Raw genomic sequence first — 19896 nt, 5'->3', positions numbered from 1 at the left:
CCCAGTTAGCTGGGTGTGGTGGGGCATGTCTGTAGTCCTAGCTACTGGGGAGGCAGAGGCAGGAGGATTGTTTGAGTCCAGGTGTTCTAGGTTATAGTAAGCTATGATCATGCCACTGTGCTCCAGCCCAGGCAATATATGGATGGATATAGCTTCCGAAAGAAATCTCCACTCTCTATTATACTTAAGATCATACTTTGGCAAAATAATTGTGAGGAAAATTGTTATGGCATAGTCCAAAAACACTTTCATATCCCAGAATAAATTTACTATTTTCCCAAACCAAACCATGTCAGCCCACCCAAGATAAGCAAGTAATATTTTTGCTCTTCACCATAAATTATATCTGCCTAAATGGGAAAAGCTAAACCACAGAAACTTTTGCCAAAATCTTATATCCTGAAGAATTAAATGTGCGAGTACACAGAGAAGGTAAATCATCAGATTTTAAAATTAAATAAAGCTTTTTACAAATTTAGAAAAATTATTGTTCATTTCAAAGAATGTATAAACAAAATAAAAATTAAATTCTGTGAGGCACTAATTTCTTCCAAATATAGCATGAAGCTAGCTGAATGATTTTATTTCCAGTGCTCGTTGAAATAATTTAGATTCATTAAAAAGCAAAGCGTTCCAGTTTGAGATGTGCGGTCCTGGCCCTTTTTCTTTTCCATAAAGCCAGCAATTTCATTTCAGCCATTGTACTGTTGTGGGTGGGAGATCATCCGTCTTTGTCTCTGCTTGCTGCTGCAGTATGGACACAGGTGTCCGGGGCCACATTTAGAAAATGATACGATCAATTCTGGGTTATGACTTTTGTCTAATTACCTCTTCTCCCAGAATCTATATTTATTGCCCAAGAAAACACATTTTAAGAAATTGTGAGCACACTTCCCGTAGGATAGAAATTAATTTATTACAACTTAATGGAGAGTACAATCAACTGAATGGATTATTAAACTTTGGTCCCTGGATATTCTGAGCACGGAAGGATCAGGGTCTTGCTGTTAGTGATTACTCCTGCTCCCCACCTCCACTGCCGCTTTCTTGGGGTCTTTTCAGTAATAAACTTAATGATGACTAGACATAGAAGTTATTTCAGATATTTACCACTAGTTTTTGTTCTTTTGGGCTAATCTTGGCTTTGTCGTTACATTTCACTGAATTATGTGCTAGCATATTTTCCCATATATAAACTGTATATTTAATAAATAAAAAGGGATCCCCTTATCACTGAAGACTGACTTAAAATTCAAAGCATAGTTGCAGAAATAAGTCCTGCAGGATATATGTGTTTTCATTTACATTTAACATGTAATATTATATATGTTATTTAATATAAGTGTGTCTTTATAAGTATGTGTGTGTATAATCTGTATTCGAAGCCATTTGTTTTAAACTTCACTGATGCTTTTGTATTATTGTATTATCATTTAATCACCTGTTCATTGTTCAAGCTGGAAATTGGCTGATGGGTCCTGGCCCAATGGCTTTGAATAACCAAAAGTGTTTCTTTCTTTTAGAACTGTTGGCTCTTTCTTTCAAAAAGCAGATAGAACAAACTCCCATTTCTGTGAAAGTGATTTATCCTTTTTTCTTCCGTTCATTTCCTATGGTTGCTGTGATAAATCACTACACACTTGGTGGCTTAAAAGAGCAGAAATTTATTCCCTCCCAGTTCCTGAGAACAGTCTGAACTCCATTTCACTGGACCAAAATCAAGATGTCAGCAGTGCTGTGCAATCTCTGAAGGCTCTGAGGGGGAGTTTTTTCCTTGCCTCTTTCCCAGCTTCTGATGGCTGCAGGCATTCCTTGGTGCATGGCCGCATCCCTCCCATCTCTGCCTTCGTGGTCACACTGCCTTCTCCTTTTTTGTCTAAGTCTCCCTCTGCCTCCCTCTTGTAAAGATTCATTTGACTGCAATTAGGGACCACCTGGATAATCTAGGATGATCTTCCAATCTCAGGATCATTAACTTAATCACATTTGCAAGGTCTTTGCCATATAAGGGAACATTCATAGGTAGCTTTCAGAGATTAGAGCCTGATATCTTTAGGGGGCAATGTTTAACTTACTACACTCACATATAACAAAAGTAAGACATCTCATACTGCCTTCTGCTGTTTCCTAATAGCAGTCTTTTATCTGATCTCATTTGGTAGTTTTATTAAAGGTTATACACATATAATGGTACAAGGCATATGAGAATCTATGTTTAGGTCTATATAAATGTGAATTTGGACTTCTCTGCCAGGTAGGGCTATAGATGGCTATCTTGCTGTGCTCCTCAAAAAGATTTTTATTCTAGTTGGTTTCTGGAGAGACTGACCCAGTTATGGAAGGGCATGAGCCACAACTCCAGGATAGTTATTTGGGTTAGGTTTCAGTTGCCCATTTCCAGCTGCAGATTTCCAAGTACCACCATTTCGGAACCTAGGTTTTCTGAAATGCCTCTTCTACCCACTCCCACTAAGGGAAATTATTCCTGGGACTTAACTCAGCCCCACTTTATTTAGCCTGATTCCTGGGCCCTCTCTAAGCCTTGGCATCCTGGGCTGCCTGGGCTTCTGATCTCTTCTGGGAACCTTGAACCCTGTCTATCTGGCTGCTCTCTGTAGCCCTGGTCATGTCAGTCCTGGTGGAAAAGAGAAAGGGTAAACAGAGAGGAGCTCTTCCTTGGTGCTCATCTTTCAGAAGTACAGCATCTTGGTGTCTTCAGAATGTTAGCTTTTAGGACTTTTTGGTTAATTTTCATGGACCCTTGCAGACTTTACCCTCTTGAATGGTTTGACTTTCTGTAGTCTCTTTCCCCATGAATATCTGGCATAGAGATTTCTTTCTCCTTCTTCTTTTTTTGTGGCCAGTTCTCTTTCTCTTCTTCCTTCTGGCCAACTGCTGTCCTGTCCGGAGACCTGAACCTTGGACAAAACCATTGTGTTGTGGAGAATTAAGCAAGTGGATTCCTGTCTCCATCTCCTCTTTGTCCTTCTCCCAGCTGACCTGGAGATAATTTGGTTACTCTCTTCTCCAGTGGGAATTTCAAAGCTACTTTTAAGCCCCACTGTGGGAAGGATCAATGGAAAGGACTCATGGTCTGGTTTTCTTATCAGATTCATGGGGAGCTGTATTTAGAGACACCCTTAGAATGAAGATATTCTCCAGAGTGTTCTAGCCTTGCCTTTTGGTCAAGTTTGACAGTTTTGATCTCATTACCCCAGTTCTGTCCCCGTGTACTTCTGTGGACCTGTAGAATACCTTCAGGGAAAAAAAATTATATTCCACAGTTGACCCCCCTCCACCCAAGCATAGTATATCTGAGCTTCTGCTTCATCCCTGGGTTCATCCAAGGGCACTCACAGTGATCCTTAGCTCTCTGGCTCCAGGTTTTAAAAGCTTAGCCTTGAATAGGCAGGTATCTGTCAGTCACCTTGGGGCCCAAACAGGAATTGCCCTCAGGAAACCTCCTCTTTCTTTAATCCCGATGTCTTTACTCTTTAATAGAGTAATGAGAGTCTCTCCCTGATCAAAAATGGCAGTTGTGCCTGTAATCCCAGCATTTTGGGAGGCTAAGGTGGGTGGATTGCTTGAGTTTAGGAGTTCAAAACCAGCCTGGTCAATGTGGTGAAATCCTGTCTCTATCAAAAAATAAAAAAATTAGCTGGATATAGTGGCACACACCTATAGTCCCAGCTACTCAGGATGCTGAGGTGGGAGGATGGCTTGAGTCTGGGAGGTGGAGGTTGCAGTGAGCTAAGGTCATGCCACTGCGCTCCAGCCTGTGTGACAGAGTGAGACCCTGTCTCAGGGAAAAAAAAAAAATAAAAAGGCAGTAGTATAGAAGAATGGTAATACAGCCTTTCTTTACCTTGCCATTTGTAATAAGTACAATAGGTAAAGTGAGCTATTTAGCTATTTATTTGAGTCATTACAAGTCTGGACAAGCCCTTATCAATAGTGACTGTGTTTTTCCCAGGCCAGACCAAAAAATGGCACCTATCTGCCCTACTCATACTTGCAACTGACTTTCCACATTGCCAGGGTTCTTGGAGTTGGAGAGCTCTTACGAATTTCTTTGCTGCCTAGAATTTCATTGAATTTTCCATACTGTAGGCATGGCTCCTAGGTAGCCAAAAAAGCATGAACTCTGGAGTCATGCAGGGCTAGGTTCAAAACTAGGCTCTCCAACTTATTGTCTATGCATGAATTATAAATTATATAAAGTGACGCATAGAGCACCTGGAATTTGTGTTTAGGACTCAATAAAAGTTAGGTGTTGTCTATGTGTTTTTGTTAAATAAATAAGAAATATCCTTGATGGCCTTAATTCTGCTTCATGGTAAAAAATGTACATACTTTAGATTTGTATGACACTTTTAAAGTAGTTTATTTGTCCGTTTGGCAAACATTTTTAGAACAGTGAACAAATATCTATTTACAAAGCAACCAGAAGTAAGCTTTTGCAATGTGCCAAGATTTTAGCCTATAAATTCCTTCATTTTTATGGGAAAATATTTTATTAAGCATATTTTAGAACTTTCTGATTGCTTAATATTCACATCCACGATTCAGTATAAAAAAGAGTATACTTAACCAGAATCCTCTGATGTTCTAGTAAGGAATTGGTTGGTGAGAACTTAGCTTTCTTGAAAAACCTAGAAATGCCCAGAGCCTGCATTTTTTTGAACACTGATATGCAATAGGCCAATTTAGTCAAATGCATATCTACAAGTGAGGTATTATTCCATATTTTAATGCACAAATTGAGGCTCGGAGAGATTAAGTGACTTGCACAAAGGCCACAGAGTTGAAAATTGGTGGCATTTATACTTGAATTTAGGTCTGATCAATCCATGATTCAAAATCTACTCTACTCTTTGGCTTGCATTCTCATATTAACAAGTGCCCTTTTCTTCCTTGGAGGAAGAAAAGCAATAATTCAAGCCATTGGAGCCAGAGGCCCCAGTTATTGCTACAGGAGAAAGCACTGATCGACTAATCTGCAGATCTGGCTTCAGGTCCCAGCTCTGCTACCAACTAGTGTGCAATGAGGGTATGGGGGTAGATGTGGGGAGTCTTTCCTTAAATTTCCAATTTCTCTGAGCTTCTCAGCTGTAAACGTTAAAGCATCACAGAAAAGTCTGGCCTTCTTAGAACCAAATATCTCTCTTTAGTATCTAACAAATGGGTTTCTTTGTGGTTCCCTAGAAATCAAGGATATGAGATCCAGAAAGTTTAAATCTCAGAGATCTGAGGGATATTATATTATTGCCCCTTCAAATGAAAGCACTGTTAGCAGTGGAAGAGATCTGAGTCACCCCAAATTACTGGTGGTAAATCTATACGCATCTGCGGCCACTTTAGGCCTTGCCTCCTCAGAAGAAAGAATTTGACTGAGGGGCATAAACCAGAAAAAGAGACTGAGCCAAGTTCCAGAGCAGGAGTGGAAGTTTATTAAAAACGTTTTAGAACAGACAGGAAAGAACCTTTGAAAGAGATTGAAGTGGGCACCTGAAGGTCAAAGAGAAAAAAGGGACATCTGCCTTGATTCTAGGGTTCTATAGGCTCGCCTCTTTCCCATGATTCTTCCCTTAGGGTGGGCTTCCTGAATGCACAGTACCTTTGTTACCCTTGGGAATTGAACACATGCGTTGTGCTTAGGAAGTTGTATGCATATCCTTCTGAGTCTTTCTTCCTTTTTCTGGTGGAGTGTGCCCTGAAGACCATACTTTGCCATTTTTGTCTCTTAATATGCATGCCCAGGAAGTTCCTTCTCCCTGGGATCTGCCTTTCATTAACGCTTTAACATTAACAGGTGTGGACCATCAGGAAATGGCCTCTCCCTGGTGCCAGCTGCCAATTTATCACTTTTAGAGAGGCAATGAAATAATTGCCGAGTCATCACCTGGCATTTCTAGTGGGTTGGCGGGGAAAGCCCTCTCCTGTCCCACTAATGCCTAACTACCTGTAACAGCACTAGTCTGGGAAGTTGTAGGATTTGGAACCACATATCCACCTTTTCATAGGCAAGGCAGGATTACAGCCTTGTTAAAGTCCTAGAGAAATGGCCCAGGTTAGAGGTGGCAGCTGGGTGGTGGTGGTGAGATGGGGCAGGTATGGCGACCAACTAGACCCTATATCTTGATCTTAAAATTACTTATTGATTTTCAAGTGCCCAAGGCATTTGTGAGTGGGTCTCCCTCCCGCATTCTGCATACTCTGAGTCATCAGAGAAGAGGGATTACTTGTCCCTTCTTGAAGTTGATGTAGTAAAACACCATGAAGTTTACTTTTTAAATTATCATGTTTTAACTTTTTATTTTGAAATAGCTTCAGACTTACAGAATAATTGTAATAGAGTACAAAGAATTCCCATATACTATTCATCCATATTCCCCAAATGTTAGCATTTAACCACATTTGCTTTATCATTTTTCTCTTTACACACACAAACACATTTCGGAGACTCTGAGAGCCAGTTGCTGCCATGCCCCTTTACTACTAAATATTGCAGTGTGTTTTTCCTAAAACTAAGTCCATTCTCTTACAGAATCACGGTATAATTTTCAAACCCACGAAATTCACATTGCCACAGTACTATCATAATTTATAGACCTTATTCAAATTTCACAAGTGGTTTCAGTACATTTTTTTTAGCAAAAGAAAAAGGGCACAGCATAAAACATAGCATTTAATTGTCCCATATCTTTATGTTACCAGAAAGGGATCACAATCCAGAGCAGTGGCAATGGCTGCTTGACTGAATATACATATAGTTATTTCTTGATCATATGCTAAATAAGGGGTGGATTATTCATGAGTTTTCTGGGAAAGGGGTGGAGAGTTCTCAGAACTGAGGGCCCCTCCCCTTTTTAGACTACATATAGTAACTTCAGACATTTCTGTGGCACTCGTAAACTGTCATGGCACTGGTGGGAGTGTCTTTTAGCATGCTAATGCATTATAATTAGCATAAAATGAGCAGTGAGGCCAACCAGAGGTCACTTTCATTGCCATCTTGGTTTTGGTGGGTTTTGGCCAGCTTCTTTACTGCATCCTGTTTTATCAGCAAGGACTTTGTGACCTGTCTTGTGTCTTGTGCTGACCTCCTATCTCATCCTGTGGCTAAGAATGCCTGACCTCCTGGGAATGCAGCCCAGCGGGTCTCAGCTTTATTTTATACCCAATCCCTATTCAAGACGGAGTTACTCTGGTTTGAATGCCTCTGACATTTGGTCTCCTTCAATCTGGAATCATTCCTCAGTCACATTGCCTTTCATGACCTTGCCATTTCTTGCCAGGTACAGGACAGTTCTCTGTAGAATATCCCTTAGCCTGGTGTTTTACCCTGTTTCCTTATGATCAAATCTTTTTAGGTTGTGCATTTAGGGCAGGAATACTGGAAGAGCTGCTGGGTTCTCAGAGCTTCCCATCAGAGGCCCTAAGGCTCACTTTGCCCAGGACTGAGGATGTTTACCTCTGTCACTTGGTCAGGTGTTGCTTTCATGTTTATCCCCTTGAAGGTACCGTTTTCCCCTTTGTAATTAATAAATATCATGTGAAGAGACACTTTGGAAAGATTTAAATAGCCTGTTTCTCATCACATTTTCACCCACTAGTTTTAGGATTCTTGCCTGAAATGTTTATTGCTGTAGAGGTTGCCAAATGGCGATTTTTCTCATTTTGTTTTTCCTACTATGTTTATTAGTTGAAATTCAACACCATTGGTTTTCTAACAACATTCCAGAAAGATTTCATCTGTTAAGGAGAAAATATCTGGGCTAAACTAAATCCATAAGAAATAAAAACCTCTCTTCTCTCCTCTCCCTAACCCCAGAGCCCAGGTATTCAGCTAAATAGCTTACCTATCCATATTTAATACCGTGGAAATATGCAGAGCTGTTGGAAATTGTTTCCAAGGCCATTTTCTATTTTAAGTGACAAAATTCCTAATCCTCTCTTAGATCCTTCTCTCCTCAGGTTTACCCCACACATTTTCTCCTGAAGTCTTGGTCTCATTCTGCTTTTCCTGGCCTTCTCCTTAATACACACACACCCCTTGGAACCTGGCTCTTAAAGCTGCAGAAGGAAAAACTCTCTTCTGAACATCAAAGAGTCTCTATTCACCTGCAAACTTCTTTCAGGGCATGGCTGGCAAGTGCACATTCCACAGGCACCTTACTCCCTTTTATTTCTAGGTCAGCACTTTCAGTAACACCCTATCCAGTCTTAAAGTCCAGACACTCAAGATGCATCTAGTTAAATCCTCTCTGTCACTCTCCAGGGTAAAATTAGGCAATTAGTTATTCACACTTAATTTCATACTCTTGAAATGCCTTTTCAAAACTAGAACCTATGACAGACCTCTCCTCCACTAGGTTCCTGAAATACAAAGCTATGCCTAGGACTCTTCCCCAGTCTCTTCCCTCAGAACATTTCTGACTTTCATCTCAATTGTCTGTGAGCACCATTCCTTTCCTGGGACAACCACTCTCTGCACCGCGGACATCAGAAGATCCTTAGATTATTCTAACAACTTCTCATATATTTTTCAGGGAAGCTAATTTTCACTTACACCAAAGGACAAGACTGACCAGCTTCCAAGAAAATCTTTCCTCCTGGTTAATAGACAATGTTACTTTTCATCTTAGGGAATTGGATCTTTTTTGCTTTATAATATGATGCCTCTCTCAAGTAGACTAAAAAGCATCCTCTGGTCCAAAATTCATGGCACAGTCACCTGTTTCTGGGAGGGGAAATGCATTTATGACTAACCATAAATCTTAAGCTAGGAATTGAAATGCTAGGGCTGCCAAATAAAGCAGACTTTCTTTCCCAGGAACTGCTGAGGAACTGAGTCACTCATTAGTACCAGAAATTGCTATTTTTGGAGAAACTCCAGTTTCTCCTGAGTAACCTTGTTTCTCTATAAGGTAATGTTTAGAGATATTTTTCTTTCTTCTCCCAGCTTAAAATCCTCCAAAGACAGCATTTCCTTGCCTCAACCTTGAATGGGCTAAGAAAGAAAAAAGTCCTCACCAACAGTTTTTTGCTACTTTGGGACAGGGAGCTTATCTTCCATGGAAACTCACCAGACCAAAAGCCTTTCTAGAACTCGAGTTCAAGATATAGCCTCTGTATCAGCATTGAGCCACAGCAACATATATTCACAGACCCAAACTTCTGTTAGTTACTCTTGAAATGCCTTTTACAAAATAGAACCTATAACAGACCTCTGGAAATATAGCATTTCCAGATATTGATTGATGAGGTGGACTCAACTGCTCTGTAACTTACATGATAGTTTATCCTAGGCATATTTGAACTGGACATAGAATACCTTGGCAAAACACACCTGTAAACTCAGAGTATTATAATAGCTAGCAGGTCAGAAAAAGAAGTGACCCATAGGAACTAAGGGCTGAATATTTTATCTGTAGCCTTCCCTTCTGTGATTAAAGTTTGGTACATAAAGGGAAAGAATCAAGCATTTATCCTGTCTTTCCTGTACCTCACTACAACCAAATAGCAGGCAAAGGAAAGTTCTTTCTTACAAAAGACTTCCAGATAATAAAGAAGAAATGATAAAAGAGTATCAGTGTTTTGCCACTGCAACAATAATGGATTTAGGCAATGGTATCAATGACTCTTTAAATCTATTAGGTGACAGGCTGATGGGGAACCTTAAAATAGAAGGACTAACCTGCCAACATTTGAATCTGCCTGTCAATCTTAACATATCCAAGAGAGAGGCAACCTATTATTTTGCTTTGCAATGAGAAGCAAGAGAAAATATAAAATACAACCTGTACAATATTCTTATCCAAAAGCTGAATCTGATTCCTATTAAGTCTCTAGATTTAACTCCCAGTACATAGGAAATACAGAGGTGAGAGGAAATGCGAAACAACATCCCAGGAATGCAGTCAGCAAAATCCAGAATGTGGGAAACTCTCAAGACAGACAGCCCAATTTCTTCAATAAACAAATTGCAGAAAAAAATCAGAGGACCCCATAGATGAAAAGACACCTATGAGAAGCATCAAACAAATGTGATGTGGACTTAAGATCCTGACTCAACAGTGCAACTGGTGAAAAAAATAAAAAGACATGTACTAGATTACCAGATACATTTGAACATTTGGATATTTGAAAATACTAAGTTAATATTTGTAATATTTTGATGTGATCGTGGTATTATGGTTATGTTTTTAAGAGTCATCATTAACCAATACTTACTAAAGCATTTACAGATGTGTCTTAGTTCATTTCCATTGCTTATAACAAAATATCTGAAACTGGGTAATTTATAAAGAAAAAGAATTTATTAGTTATGGAGGCTGAGAGGTTTAATGTTGAGGGCCCACATCTGGTGAGAGCCTTCTTGCTGGTGGGGACTCTGCAGAGTTCCAAGGAAGTGCAGGGCATCACATGATGAGGGAGCTGAGTGTGCTAGCTCAGGTCTTTCTTCCTCTTCTTATAAAGCCACCAGTCCAACTTACATGACAATCCATTAACCCATTAACCCATTAATCTATGAACGGGTTAATCCATTCATGAGAGCAGAGCCTTCATGACCAATCACCTCTTACAGGCCCACCTCTCAATATTGCCACAATGGGGACTAAGTTTCAACATGAGTTTTGGAGGGGACCAACATTCAGACATTTCATAGTAAGATGAAATTATATGATGTCTGTGATTTGATTAAAAATAATCTATGGGACAGAAAAGTGGGTAGGAGTATATATACAACAAGACTGATTCTGAGTTGATTATTGTTGAAGCTTCTGGAAAGTTAAGTAGAAGTTTCTTATAAACTTTCTATAATATTATACAAATACCTTAGACATTAGTTGTCTTAAAATCAATGTGCTTTTCTTTCTCTGGTGAATAGATCATTTTTATAATAGAATCCCCTAAGTTGGAAAAATAAGTTACTACATTTTTAATGTTCCTGCATTTAGATGGGTATGTGCAATAATTTGAGCATGAGTAAAGTGAACGCTCAAAGGACACGTATCGCTTCCAGTTAGGATATATATCAATCCTTGTATCACCCCTGAAACCAGGGGCTAATTTATCTTACTGTTTGGTCAGGTCAGTGAAGGGCTGATATTATATCAGCACATAGACCGTGAGAACACTGGCTGGACTGTGGAAGACTCCTTTACATTCTCGGCCTCCTCCTCACCAGCAGCCCTGGGACCTGAGGAGTTCTGTATTACTATTTCATATGATATCACTAAGCCTGGTAAGCAGAGTTGTCTGCTTGCAAACACAGGTAATGCCGCCAAGATATGAGCAGTGCCTCATCTATAATTATTAAAGTAGGGAGAGTTTGTAAATAAATCTTTCCCCTTTTAATTGTCAATGCCATGATATAAACCTTTGAAATAAAACTTAAAGAGTTATAAAACGTTATTATTTCTTTACATGCCCTCTTTCTCCAGGTCTCTTCTATTTTATCTCAGAAGCTTAAATAGTTGTACTGGGAGAAGGATGGCAACTTAGCTTTAAAGAATTTTATCTGCACCTCCAACTGAAGGCCTCACTGTGCCCATGACAGAAAACTGTTCATAGAAAATTAAAATGACAAATAGGGTAAGTTCTTAAAAGGAAAGGGGTATTGAAAACTGCACGTTTCCATGGCAAGAGAAAGTCCAGTAGTAGATAAGTTAGGAAATTAATGTTTTATAAATGAATATAAAGATTTTAAAGCTCAGTTGCCTGAAATGTTGACTTAATTGTGTGTGAGTGTGTGTATTTAAAATGTATTTATTTAATATGCCTTGAGTAGCAATGCTAATTCAAGTACTTGAGCAACCAAAGTGTTACAAATAATCCACTAGACAAATTTGAGGAAAAAAGAGCTTTACAGCTGTCATCTAAAAGTTCTAATGAAATGCCAATTTATTCTTTATTTTTTAACAGGAGCTTTTGTCAAGGAGGGAGACAAGGTTCTAATTGACCAATTTAAGTTAGATGCCTCCAACCTCTTATTCAAATTGCCTGAATCTCAGCGCTCTTCCTACGAAATTTGGTTCCAAGCGACATCTCTTCCTTACCACGGAACAATTATGGTTGGAGAAAGAAATATTACCAAAGGAAAACCCAGTTCGTCTCAGTATATAATTAATAAATTTGGAATTACATACATTCATGATGACTCTGAATCACTGGCTGATAATTTTACCTTTGTGGTTTGGCCAAACCAAAAGAGCAAGTTCAATACCAAGCCGGAAGCTGACTTTGTTGAAGAAATGTTTAATATCACCATCTCTCCAGGTGATATTATTATAATGACCAGGCACCAGAATTAAAGACAAAGGGGCTTTGGTTGAAAGTTCTGCAGGGCAGTAGGTTGCCTGTGGGACCTGAACATCTGAAAGTGGAAGATCTGGACAGTCCTCCAGATGAAATCAGATCTATGATCATCTGTAATCCTAATAATGGCTTTTTGGCAATGGCTTACCTTCTGGACACACCTGTTCGCCATTTTGCATAAGCTGACATTGATAACTCTAAGGTGTGGTTCACACAGGATGGAAGCCCTTCCTCTGGAGTGTTCTACTTTAGTGTGGCAGATGGTGCACACCGCCCCTATATAAGCTCTTGACCTGGATGTCATTCCCGTCTGCATCAGCATTGTGAACCTTACTGACCTCCTTCTCCCACAAGGCCAGACAACCATCACCATCACCAATGCTCACCTGTCAGCGACGACCAGTGGGAGGAGCCCCCAAATCTCTTACAAGGTAACATGGCCCCTCCAACATGGGCACCTGCTGATTGAAGACCAGGTGGCCGGCAATTTTGGACAGGAAGATTTGGATTCAGGAAGACTCTCTTATCACATGACAAATCTCACTGCCACACAGGACCAGCTACAGTTCTCACTGTTTACATCAGAAAGCAACCTGACAGGACAAACATTGAACATCAGAGAGCAGCCTTTACTGCAGGTTATGTCAGGCCTGAAAATTGCTGACAAAGTGGCTCATCAGCTGAGAAGAAGGGACCTAGATGCTACCGAGCTTGCTAATATGACTAACAGTGATCCCAAATTTGAAGTGATAGAGCCCCCTGTACATAGAAGACTGGGACGAAGAGGGGTTCGCAGCAGTGTGATGGAAGAGGCTACTGTATTCACTCAGAGGGACATTGACCAAGGGCAGCTGGTATTCCACCAACAGGCGTGGGGATGCTGAACGACTCCTTCACTTTCTTGCTCAGGGTAGATCATGTACAGTCAGTGATAGGTTATCTCCCCTTCACCATAGTGCCACCTGACCCCTCACTTTTGCAAACATTTACACCAGATGTTCCTTTATTTGTCACTGGAGACAACCTTGTAACCTCAGTTCTCTCTCAGGAGAAGCCTGTGTTTTCCTCAGGACTCACGGCACAGACAGAAACTTTAGTGAAACTGACCCAGACCAGATGGCAGAAAGCAGATCCCTGGGGACAGCACAGTGGTGAAGAGCTCAGTGTGGATGGAGAGTCTCTGCCATCAAGGTCATTTGGCCACCAGCCACCACTAATAGTCAGCCGTTGGGCACCCACGCAGCCCAGAGAAAGCAGGTACCCTCTGATGGTCATCGTACCCTTGGCTGCCATGGTCTTCCTGCTGATAGTGGCTGCAGTGGTTTTGTCTGTCTGGCTGTTGAGCCACAGGTAGAAAAGGCAAAACCCCTTATCAAGCCCCAGACCAGCCTGGAACACACAACCGCAAGTCATAGGCCAGAAAGGAGCATAACGGTTCCCACTGTCACAGTGACACCCCTTCTACAAAGCTCCAGCAGCCCGCCAGTCTGTCTTTTCAGGGCCCCGCGGTGTGAACAAATGTATTCTCCAGTGGCTGAGCCAGTGGACAAATGTGCTGCTTGGGAGACGTGAATGAACCTGGACCCTGACATGGTCAAACTCTGCCAACAAACCAACCCAACGCTGAAGCACAACCAGTACTAGGTGTAGATTGAGGGCTCACATTTCTTACTGACTACCTACCGTGTTCCAGGCACTGGGATAGGCATTGGGATATAAAGCAAATAAATGCTGATTGGATCAACTGAGAAAAGCCAGGCCCTGCTAGTGATTCAATGTTCAATCCTAGCTCCATTAGTTAGATGTTTGCTGGCTTGTTGATTGTGACTTGTACAACACTCATGGGCTTTCCACAACGGGCTCTTTGTGTCATCTTCTGGACCTGATTTTCTCAGTATCCATCAGTTGGTCAATATTTAAACCCTTTACTAAGGTGGTACACAACGTGTTAGCTCTACTGAGAATGCCAGTATTAACTTGGGGCATAGAGTTAAAGGAGGAAAGCTTTGAATACTTTACACTGATAATTCCCTCTGAGTGAGTCAGCAGGAAGTGCAAGAACTATTTCAGCATGTAGAAGTAATTTATCACATCAATGAGTATGTTTACGTAATGTTTTTCTGTAATGTCTTTTCCTCCTTGGAGTCTCTAGGTTTGATTTCCTAGTGCAGGAAATGCCTCAGTGCTCTAGGTAGTGCTGGGACAGTCTGGCCCCTTTTGAAATTATCTACTGAATACATTGTGTTTCATCAGGAGGCTTTGTCTATTCTAATTTATAAAATCAAGCCTAGAATAGAAATATTGTTTGAAGCCTTATGGGACAGAAAAGTTTGTTGAATATTTTTGTGATGCCTCAATTTGGCTTAACTTTACAATGAATTAAAATAATGGTCCAGGCCCAGTGGCTCATGCCTATAATCTCATCACTTTGGGAGGCCAAGGCGGGCAGATCGCTTAAACCCAGGAGTTTCAGACCAGCCTGGGCAACATGGTGAAACTCTATCTCTACAAAATAAGCAAGCAAACAAGCAAACAAAAAAATTAGCCAGGCATGGGGGCATGTGCCTGTAGTCCCAGCTACTCTGGAAGCTGAGGTGGATGGATCACTTGAGCCTGGGAAATTTGGGCTGAAGTGAGCTGCGATATATGATACTGTCTCAAAAAGAAAATAAATAAATAATGTAGGCAGGGCGCGGTGGCTCACGCCTGTAATTCCAGCACTTTGCGGGGGCGAGGTGGACGGATCACGAGGTCAGGAGATCGAGACCATCCTGGCTAACACGGTGAAACCCCGTCTCTACTAAAAATACAAAAAATTAGCTGGGCATGGTGGCCGGCACCTGTAGTCCCAGCTACAAGCAGGAGGCTGAGGCAGGAGAATGGCGTGAACCCAGGAGGCGGGGCTTGCAGTGAGCCCAGATCGCACCACTGCACTCCAGCCTGGGCCACGGAGCAAGACTCCATCTCAAACAAACAAACAAAAAAGTAATAATAACAAATTTGTATTTGCATTGTCTAATTGAACCTACCATTGGCCAACTGAAGCTTCAGTTTCTGTAACTGTAAAATGAAGATACTAGTACTTGTATTAGGAATGCTTTGGGCTGCAAAGTTGCAAGACATCTTCTATCAGTGGTTTAGGTTGGAGACTGGCAAGCTTTTTCTGTAAAGAGTCACGTAGTAAATATTTTAGGCTTTGTAGGCCATATATATGTGTGTGTGTATATATATATATATATATATATACACACACATACACACATATATATATTCTCTCACACATTCTTCTTGCTTTGTTTCTTTTTAACAACCTTTTAAAAATGTAAAAGTAATTCTTAGTTATTGGATTTGGCCCACATACCATAGTTTGCCAATCACTGATGTAGGTAATAGATGTGCTGAATTATCTCAAGTAATGAACATGCTAGGGGTGGGCATTCTAAGACTGGTTTGGTAGTTCAAGAATGGCACCAAGGACTGAACTCTTCTGTGACTTCTGCTCTACCTTCCTTAGGCTGTTGACATTTCATTCTTTTATTTAATTTCTTGCAATTGTAAGATGTTTGCTGAGGAAGATTTTGATCTTTCAAATCAGTGTTTTATATCTCCTTTTCAAGTTTAATGATTCTTCTTGAAGCCAGAGGCCAGTTTTTCTCAATAGAGGTGGGAAGGCTGTGATGGGAGTGTGTGTAAGGGGAGACATGCCACCCAGAGGACATTTGGCAATGGCTAGGGACATTTGTGGTTTTCAAAGCTGATGGGGGAAGGATACTTCTTGCATCTAGTGGGTGGAAGCCAAGGAGGCTGCCGAACATACAAAAATGCACAGAACAGCTCTCACAACAAAGAATTATCAGGTTGAAAATGCCAACAGTGCAGAGATTGAGAAACCCTGTTTAAGTCACAATGAAGAGTTTTCCTGTATACCCAATGAAGGATATACTTATTACCAAGTCTAGCAAAAAGTGTATTCTAAAAACTTCATGATAGAGTGGAAATCTCACAGTATATTTGAAACTCTGATTGGCTAGTGGTGTACACGAACATTTAAAAAAGAGGATGTATTAAAAACCAAGCAAAACTTGGCAGCAAGCTCATTTCTTCATATTACTTGTCTAAGGAAAATATTTTGCCTTGTGTTAACAGGTGGAACACATCAGGAGAGTAAAAATGAGACAGAAAATTCACAAAGGTAAAGATGAGGTCAAAGTGTCCCCAAAAGTCTGATGCCTCTAATATGTTTCATATGGAAAAGGTTTTGTTCTCACTCCATCTCTTTTCTGTTCTTCTGAGTCGCACTTTCCTCCCAACTCAATTTTAACTGCTCTTTAGGAAAACACACTTCACAATCTACAGAATAAATGAAATCATAGCATGTTTGGGCCGAGAGATGACTACCCATGCCTTAGATACTTGGATCTAATGTCATGGACAACTGTTGCTGAAGAACATTTCTCTACTCTTCTTCCAAAAGTGTTTTTATCCAGTGTGTCTGTACTTCCAAATTGTGTAGTCCTTTTCAAGTGTTTTGTTTAAAAGGAGGAGGAATGAGAGGCTTAACCCAAGCTTGGCTTGGTCATTATACAACTCAGAATCGTTCTTAGGCCTGTTTTAATCCAGGCACTTAGAAGGAGTAGGATGGCAGTGTGTACCTGAATCTGCACATGCAAGGGAGGCCGAGGAGCATCTCTGAATCCAGTAAGTGGGTTTTGTTCCCCATCGGCTGGGCAGGGAGAATGCCTGCTCTTTGTGGAGATGCCAGACATACTTGATTCAGTGAGCATGTGGGCCTTTTCCTTACTTCAGCCACAATGTCTCTGGAGCTAGGATTACCAGCCTGGTGAAACAAAACAGTCTGGCTTCCTCTCCTCTTTTTCCTCTTAATTTTGCAACTGCACACATAAAATTGGCGTCCATATTGGAAGGAGATACACACAGATATTTAAAAATAATAACCCATGTTATTGTTTGTGAGTATGCCTGCTGGAGCCAGAATATCAGTGTGAGATCCAGATGTCAAACCTCAGTGATTAATCAGGTAATTAACAGAGTTTGGAAAATTTTCTTCTAGAGGCTCTGGAATATTCTACTGATTTACAGATGGGTTCAATTAAAAGGAAATAATGCTTACCATTTGGTGCTGGCTCAAAGTGTGAAAGAAATATTTTTGGCAAAACTCCATTTAACATTGAAAATTGAAGTTTTAGAAAATTGAAAAGTCAGACCGAAATGGCTTCTCCCATATGCAGAGGCATAACGGAATAGTTTCGACTCTTTATCATAATGGAGTCACTGCTAAGAAATGACTGGTGAATAAATAAGTGTATAGCAGAGATTAATATCAGAAGACTGGCAGGATTTTGCTTAAGAGAGGGTATACTCTGGGCTAGGCTGGGAGTGGACAGTCTCTCTCTCTCTTTTTTTTTTTAACCTCCTGCAAACATTTTTTTCGTATTAAGAGGTCTTGGCAGATTCCAACCTTTAGTGGTCCCTTCTCAAACATCTAGGTACCTTTCCTTATAGTCCTGCATTAATTAGGTGAGGTGAGGGTGAAACAGAAGCTGGCTTTACTCTCTGGTTCTTCAGATTTCTGGAGCTGAAGTGGACACATTTGGAGTGTAGATGGAAGGTGATGGTACATATCAGGTGATGGTACATATCAGGTGATGGATCCTGAATTTTAGATGGGACTGAGCTATCCACTCCTGCATCTTTCAGAGGCATCATAATTAATAATGAAGTTAGCCCTGCGTGAGGAGAGGCACGAGGATGAGAGTGGGCTGGGAGCCCACTGTTTGGCCTGCTGAATGATGGATCTTTTGCTTATGATACACAAAAACACCATTGACTATTTCATAGAGACCAGGATGAGGCTGCCTTCTCATAGAGATCTACAAACATTTATTAGGCACCTCATGTATGTGAAATGCTAGCTCCTCTGCTTGGTCTGAAGATGCAAAATGCTATCTTGCAAGGGTCTTTTTGGTCTGCTTCTTCTGGTACACCCTTCTAGAGTGCCACAAAAAGTGCCAGGACAGATGAGGGTATGGGAGAAAGAGGACAAAGACAGGCAGAGCTTAGGACAGGGCTTTGTGTTTTCACTTGGAATGCTCATGAGTGAGTGTTGCCCATCCCGAGGGGAGGCAAGAGTTGGAGCACAATGGCCCACTGTGGTGTGTCCCCCACCCTCCATGTTTCTCAGCCCAGCTTTGCACTCCCTGTCCCTTGGTATGCCCCAGGCCTAGTGACGTTCCAGAGTGGTTAAATAATAGACTCTTGGTCTGTTTTGGATCCTGGCCCTCTATTTCCTAGCAATGTGACTTATTCAATTTCTCTGAACTTAGTTTCATCAGTCAAAAACATGGGGATAATGATATTAGTACCTACCTCTCTGGGTTTTGTTAGAATTTAGTGACATAATCACCTGAAGTTAGTAGAATAATAATAATCATGCAGTATTTTCAATGCATCAGGCACTATACTAACTACTATAAAAGAATTTTCCTAGGGTTTTAATGCGCTGTAAAAGAACGAATCTATGAAGTCTCTGAATAAACCAGAGGCTCATATTCTACGCAAAGTAGTATATTACTGGTAGTGGAATTTCAGGTGAACGATTTAGGATAGATGAGGTGTGTTTAGGAAGGGAACTTCCCAAATGCTCAAACTCTACCTGGCATGCAGGGCCGTTTCCTTGGAGACTGGTAAGAAAATGGATGGAGGAAACAGCATGACAGGAACATTTGCAAGGGGCAGATTCAAGCTGAGAGAGATTGAGAGTTCTTTACCTTGCAGAGGGGGTTGAACCACTGATAAAATACCCTGCCCCATTCGCTTCCTGTTCAAGCAGGTATCACATCTGCACAACCCTGTCCTGGATGGGAAACCGTTACCTGCTCTTCCCTCCTCCCAACCTGGTTGTTCTCAGGCTTTCGTCAATTGATAATTTCTTTTTTAATTCCAGAATTAACAAACGACTGTTACTTAAAAAAATTAATATCCCTAGCAAAATTTAAAGTATCCAACTATCACCATAAGTCCATGTTTAAAGTAAGGGCAGAATCTTAGAACAAAGAACTTTATGGTGGGAAGAACAGATTTTTATGAAAAATTCTCTTTGTCCAGATTTGACTTTGGCCTGGGAAAACCTCAGGACACACCAGCAGGGTCAGGAATTCACCTCTGGAGGCCATGCTTATGGGTGCTTTGATTAGAGCAGAGGCAGAAGCTGGGGCAGAGGGGAACTCAGGCTCCTCAATGTTGGTGCTCTTTAGAAGGTGTGGCCAGGTGTCCCTGGTACATGTGTACATATGCGGTAGGGGAGGAGTGGCAGTGGGAGTGAGGGGCAAATTTGCTACTTAAGAGTCCAGAGAATAGCAGTTCCATGGATGTGCAACCTGTGCAGCCATAGAGGGCCCGTCCTTAGAGGGCTTTGGTTTTGGTCGAATGCTCTGTGTCACATCTTGAAATTAGAATAATTTTTTAACAAGAGGCCTCACATTTTCATTTCTCACTGGGCCCCACACATTATGCAGATGTTTCTGAGTCCTCATAGAATTTAGTTGATAGTTG

At 41.0% G+C, this 19896-nt stretch overlaps 2 protein-coding genes across 2 annotated transcripts in view; both read left to right on the top strand.

Moving 5' to 3' along the window:
• LOC102140273 (hypothetical protein) overlaps positions 1 to 14725 on the top strand; it is a 52844-nt gene extending 38119 nt beyond the window's left edge. The window contains exons 6-7 of the mRNA XM_073993449.1: positions 11451 to 11601; positions 11932 to 14725. The gene's annotated coding sequence lies outside the window, so the exon portion shown is untranslated. The remainder of the gene's footprint in view (positions 1 to 11450; positions 11602 to 11931) is intronic.
• On the top strand, positions 13050 to 14725 carry LOC141406941 (uncharacterized). Its single transcript, XM_065546264.2, has one exon. It carries the CDS (start codon positions 13202 to 13204, stop codon positions 13676 to 13678), a length of 477 nt encoding a protein of 158 aa, XP_065402336.2. The 5' UTR covers positions 13050 to 13201; the 3' UTR covers positions 13679 to 14725.
• Positions 14726 to 19896: the final 5171 nt, after the last annotated feature.

The sequence above is a fragment of the Macaca fascicularis genome, chromosome 6 (genome assembly GCF_037993035.2).
Source record: "Macaca fascicularis isolate 582-1 chromosome 6, T2T-MFA8v1.1".
Classification (NCBI taxonomy): domain Eukaryota; kingdom Metazoa; phylum Chordata; class Mammalia; order Primates; family Cercopithecidae; genus Macaca; species Macaca fascicularis.
The sequence above is the reverse complement of the archived record's forward strand: the minus strand, read 5'-3'. Positions and strand labels throughout refer to the sequence as shown.